This window comes from Crinia signifera, chromosome 4 (assembly GCF_055691185.1).
Source record: "Crinia signifera chromosome 4, ASM5569118v1, whole genome shotgun sequence".
Taxonomy (NCBI): Eukaryota; Metazoa; Chordata; class Amphibia; order Anura; family Myobatrachidae; genus Crinia; species Crinia signifera.
This window is the reverse complement of record NC_139220.1, coordinates 308,491,890-308,497,889: the sequence shown is the minus strand read 5'-3', so window position 1 is coordinate 308,497,889 and position 6,000 is coordinate 308,491,890. Positions and strand designations below refer to the sequence as shown.

The following is a 6,000-nucleotide window of genomic DNA, read 5'->3' as shown; positions in this document are numbered from 1 at the left end:
GTCACACACCGTGATAACATTTACACATTATGTCACACACACCGTGATGACAATTACACATTATGTCGCACACCGTGATGCCCATTAGACCCCACACCGTAATGGCCATTACAAATTATGCCCCACGCGCTGCTGACGCACAACTGATGCCGTTTACTAATATGCCCCCACAGTGCCAGATATGCCCCCACAGCGCCACACATATATGCCCCCACAGTGACAGCTATGCCCCCACAGTGCCACACATATGCCACCAGTGCCAAATATGCCCCCACAGTGCCACAAATATATACCCCCACAGTGCCACACATATGCCCCCACAGTGCCACAGATATATGCCCCCACAGTGCCAGATATGCCCCCACAGCGCCACATATGCCCCCACAGCGCCACATATGCCCCCACAGCGCCACATATGCCCCCACAGCGCCACATATGCCCCCACAGTGCCACACTTATGCCCCCATAGTGCCAAACATATGCCCCCACAGTGCCAAATATGCCCCCACAGTGCCACAGATGTATGCCCCCACAGTGCCAAATATGCCTCAACAGTGCCATAGATCTATGCCCCCACAGTGCCAAACTCACTGTTTCTGTGTCTCCCCCTGTGCCATCGCCTCTGCTGCTGCTTCCTTGGGGAGTGCTGCTGCAGCGCTGATTCCTTGGGGAGGGGAGCGGAGCGCATCGCGCTTCTTTCCTTCCCCTTCACTGTGTAGTGTGCACTTGTCTGTCCTGAGCCGTCGCCCATCAGCCATTCATACCCCGCGGGCTGGCTCCTTATTGGCTGCCAGCCCGCGAGCGCTGATAGGCTGACAGCCCAGTGACACACTAAGCGAGGGGGAGGGACAGACGCGCGATGCGTTCCCCTCCCCTCCCTCTGCTTGTGTGTGGACGCCGGGGAGGAGGCTGCTGCGGCATTGGGGAAGCTGCAGGGCGCCCCGGCTGTCAAACAGAGGCGGACAAGCCGTGCGGCGCCCCGGGCTGCTGCACGGCTTGTCCGCCTCTAGAAACGGCCCTGCTCTGCTGCCTCTCCCCCTGGCTCCTCTGGTGCTGCTGCTGCCTGCGACTGGACCACTGCTGCCTCTGGCACCTGCACTCACTGCCACTCCTCTCCCAGACATCACTCCTCTCAATGCTCCTTACTCCCTTTCAAAGGTCAAAATGGCGCCTGTGCCCCTTTATATAGGGGGGCGTGATGCATAATGTAGAGGACTTAGGTGGGCCAATAGGTTAAGGGTAGGGTTCCCACCTCTCCCGGATCTGGAGGCAAACCTCAAGGAGGCTTTTTCAGTTTCCCGGATTCCGGGATTCTCCCAGAATTCGGGTGTTTGAAAAAGCCTCCATACACTATCTCTTTCCCCAGTGCGGCAGCGGCAGATGAGAGGCAGTCTCTGGCGATGATGCGGGAGCGTGCCTCAGAGCTCAGCATTCATCGCTGCCCTGTACACACTGGGCGGCTTTTCAGCTGAAAGGAGCTCAAACAAGAAAACTGAGCTGCTTTCAGCTTAAAATCACCCAATGTGTACTGGCCTAAAATCTCTCACTTCCTGATTCTCGCCCCCTATTACATATAGCCCATTGTCTGTATACAGTATCCATACCTCCCAACTGTCACGATTTCGGGTCCTGTCCCGCTGTCCCACCCGCGGCAGGCATTGTCCCGCTGCGGGGGGTGGCAGTTGGGAGACCCCCCAATCTAATAGAATAGACGCTGTGCGCATGCGCACAGCGTCTATTCTCGCATGAAAATGAGGTTGCGGCTAATTAGCATAAGCCGCGCCCTCATTTGCATACGTTCCGCCCCCTTTTCGGGGGGTGTCCCTATTTCATTGAATCAGAAGTTGGGAGGTATGCAGTATCCAACATAGAACCCAAGGCTCACCCTTCATCCACCGACCCACACATACTCCTGCACAGAGGACCCCATATATACAGCGGGCATCAAATCAAAAGTTTTATGTAATACAATGAAACAAAAGGCACAGAAGTGTGTTGTGTAATCTCTATATTGCCACATCTCCCGTCTGTTGTATTAGAAGCATCTCAGTCTGCCAAATGAAGGGAGTTATTCTAGTTCATTATTTCTGACAAAATCCTTCTAATGCTGTGTACACACGGGGGAGATATATTGCTCAGTTTCTCCTGTTCATCAGCGACCAGAGATGGTCGCTGATGAAAAAGAAACTGCCCGGGGGAGCCCGGCAGTGGTAATCAGCTGGTCGCAGGAGCATGTTCCTGCGACCAGCGATCACCACAGGGGCAAAAACGGGAGCGCGCACCCGGCGATATATCGCCGGTGCACACTCCCATTGCGGGCAATATGGTCGCTCAGCGACCATATTTCCAGCGATTTTGGACAAAATCGCCCCCGTGTGTACGCACCTTTAGATGGACAAAACCATGTGCACTGCGGGTGGGGCAGATGTAACTTGTGCAGAGATAATTAGATTTGGGTGGGGTTTTTCTTCAAAGTGAGAACTATATTGCAGTGTAAAATCATGCAGTCAGTATTTTCCCTGCACAGAAACAAAATAACTCACCCAAATCTAATTCTCTCTGCACATGTTACATCTGCCCCCCTGCAGTGCACATGGTTTTGTCCATCTAAGAAGGATTTTGCCAGAAAGAATGAACTAGAATAAACCCCAAAGTCACAAAGGTAACTCGTTAGGCTGAGGATTAGGCCTCTGTCTAAACATAGGAAGAAAGCACACATACTGTATGTGACTGTTAGGAAAGACTTTAGAGAAACATAAAATATGATGGCAAATCAGAACCACTTGGCCCACCCAGTCTGCCCATGTACACTTACACACCAGGATTCATTTTTACGAGCCATTTAACCTGCCAGAATGTGTTCGGATTATGGGAGGAAACCCACGGAACCATGGGGAGAATATACAAACTCCACACAGTTATGGCCATGGTAGGAATGAAAACCCAGGAATTTAGGGCTTGGAGCCAGTAATGCTAATCATTACACTGTCCATCAGTATTGCCAATCCATACCTCCCAACTGCCCTGCTTTCCGCGGGACCGTCCAGTTTTTTGGGGACATTCCTGTGTCCCGCCCAGGGCAAGCAGTGTCCTGCGACAAGGGGGCAGTTGGGAGTCCCCCCTGTCACCTGGTGAATAGACACATACGCACAGCATCTATTCCTGCAGGCTGGGGGCATGACCAGCAGCTAACAGAGCTGCTGGCCATGCCACCACAGCTGCAAAATGGCAGCTGGATGCGATTTATATACCACGCACCCTTGTCAAGAGGTCACGCCCCAGAAATTTTATAATGCCAGCCTTCTGGGAGACTTGCCTTCCTTCCCGGGGGGCAGACCCGATTTCCTGGACCCTCCTGGCCATTATGGGAGAGATGGCAACCCTGGATCAACCCAGACTCCATCACATTAGAGAACATCTAAGGGGTATGTATGGAATTTTTTTAAATTGTTATTTTTCATATGTTGTAAGTTATTGTTTCCATGCAGGGTCAAAGGTTCTGATTCAGGCATGATCACTGGGATGCGATTCTTTGGAGCCAAGCGATCAGTTAAATGCTGATGGCCATGGTTTCCCCCCCCCACACCCCTGCCCATGGCTGCAAATACATTTGCAGCCGAGCACACAGGTAGAAAACAATTCCCAGTCATTTCACCAGCGTACGGTTCTCCCCCTGTTCACAGCTGCCGAGTTGGTCTAGATTTCCCTGCACTGCGATGGCCGCCAGGAGAAGGAGGCCACTGTTGACATCAGCGTCCCTCCCTCCCTCTCTCCCAATGGCCGGGCAATGCCTGCGTTTTCCGGGGCACTCACGCCGGTTGTGATCACACAGATGGATTGCGAATGCGCACCATCCACTTGCGCGTTCATTCAGTAATCATTCTGGGCTGCGAATTTGCACCCGAGTGATTGGGTCTGAATCAGGCCCAGTGTGTTACTTGTTTATCCATGTGGAGCAAATGTGTATTTTTTTTTTCCACGTAGGGGTAAAAAAAAAAAAAAATTTTGACGGTTTCTGGACACGGTCATTTGTGTTGCTATTGTTCCATGCAACCACAAAAAGTTTATTTTGTCCCATCTGGTGCCAATCTTTAGTTATTTTAGTGATTCCATCCAGGGCCAATATGTTGTGTTTTTTTTTTCCATGTGGGGGACTTTTTCCCCAATGTATGTCTGTGCTGATGAAGGTACAGTAATTATTATGACTACAGTATTCTCTTAATGACCTTATATAAAGAAATACTTTCATACTGTATAACCGCATAGATTTTTCTTTGAGTGTATTTCAGCTGTGCCAGGATTTAGAAGGTGCTGGATTTACGCGTTTCGGTATTTTGGCTGTTGGTATTCTGTCCATATTGGTATTGTGGGTGTAGATGCATCTGATGCATCTTGGTCTTTGTAGTACCCAGGTATTGACATCACTTCCGGTCACACGGCTGGCCGGGAAGTCAGTGTTAGCCGGAGCTGGAATGAAGACGCACCTGATTGAAGCTGCACAGGTGTCCGTGAGTTTCCTTGATACGCACACATCTACATGGTGTCAGAAGTGGGATCAACATGGCACATGGGCTGAGGAAGATTGACCCGATAATTTTCAACGAACACATAGCTGACAACTGGCTCCGCTTCAAAAGAGAGCGGCACGTGTACTGCATCGCGTGCTTATCGGACATGTCAAAGAAGGTACAGGCATACACGCTGCTGAACCTCGCAGGCACAGACGCCGTGGACAAATCAGAGGCATTCATCTACGCGGACACAGAAAACAGAGAGGACCCTGAGGTCCTGCTTGCTAAGTTTGCAGAGATCTGCATGCCGGTAAAGAATGTCATCATGGACATGCATATCTTCAACTGCACGAGTCAAAATGGCGACGATACGGTGCAATCATACGCCTCCACACTAAAACTACTGGCAAAGAAGTGCAACTTTGGGACACTCACAGATGAACTCATCCGTGACAGAATTGTGTGTGGCATTAGAAACGACAAGGTACGTGCACAGCTGCTAAGGGAGAAGGGCCTCACGCTAGAAACCGCCATAAGCATATGCATGCTCCATGAGCAGGCAGAAAAGGGCACAAGGGAGTTAAAGAAAGACGCTGAAGTATGTGTCATGGCGGCCACCGCACCCCACTCACCCTCATGTGGGAACTGCGCAGCACAGCACCCCCCAGGCAAGCAGAACTGCCCCGCATATGATAAACGCTGCAATGCATGTGGCAAATGGAATCACTTCGCCAGGTGCTGTCGTTCCAAAGACCAGACACCCCCAAAGCAGCAGTCAGAGCCCCGATACAGCCGCACACCCAGGCAGGTCAGCCAGGTAGACACAGACCTGGTGCACAGCACAGCCCGCACAACAGTCTGTGACAGTGTCAATCACACAGATGAAAGGGGTGAAATATTTATAAAGCTCAAGACCAAACACACCAACAGTGTGACCACAATCAAGATAGACTCAGGGGCCAAGTGCAACGTCATGTCACGCAGACAACTACGCGAGCTAGACCCTGCTGCACAGATCAACCCACAGGACAAAATCAACCTAATAGCATATGGAGGCCAGGTCGTCACCACACTTGGCACCACGCGAATACAGTTCACCCGTGCTGAGTTGCTCTTCCACATTGTAGACCAACAAGTTAAATCATTGCTTGGCCTCCTGGACAGCATGAATCTGGGCCTGTTGAAACTGGGGCCTGATGTACACGCTATTCAAATGACTGTCCCAGAGATGAAAGATTTCCAAGACTTGTTTGATAACAGCACACTAGGAAAGCTACCCATCACATACCATATGAGGCTGGATGACTCTATTGCCCCCACTGTTTGTGCTCCACGCAGAGTCCCCATTGCAATGAAGGACAAAATTATTAAAGAGCTACACAGAATGACGCAGCTAGGTGTAATTGCACCAATTGAAGAAGCAACACAATGGGTGTCTGCAATGGTAGCAGCTGCAAAAAAAGATGGGACTGTACGGTTATGCATTGAC

General features: G+C 50.9%; 1 protein-coding gene across 1 annotated transcript in view; it reads right to left on the bottom strand.

Moving 5' to 3' along the window:
* Window positions 1-2,316: 2,316 nt before the first annotated feature.
* Window positions 2,317-6,000, bottom strand: part of LOC146075793 (A.superbus venom factor 1-like) — a 262,596-nt gene continuing 258,912 nt past the window's right edge. The window contains exon 37 of the mRNA XM_083185392.1: window positions 2,317-2,357. Within this exon, the coding sequence (XP_083041518.1) occupies window positions 2,332-2,357 (26 nt within the window). The 3' untranslated portion in view covers window positions 2,317-2,331. The remainder of the gene's footprint in view (window positions 2,358-6,000) is intronic.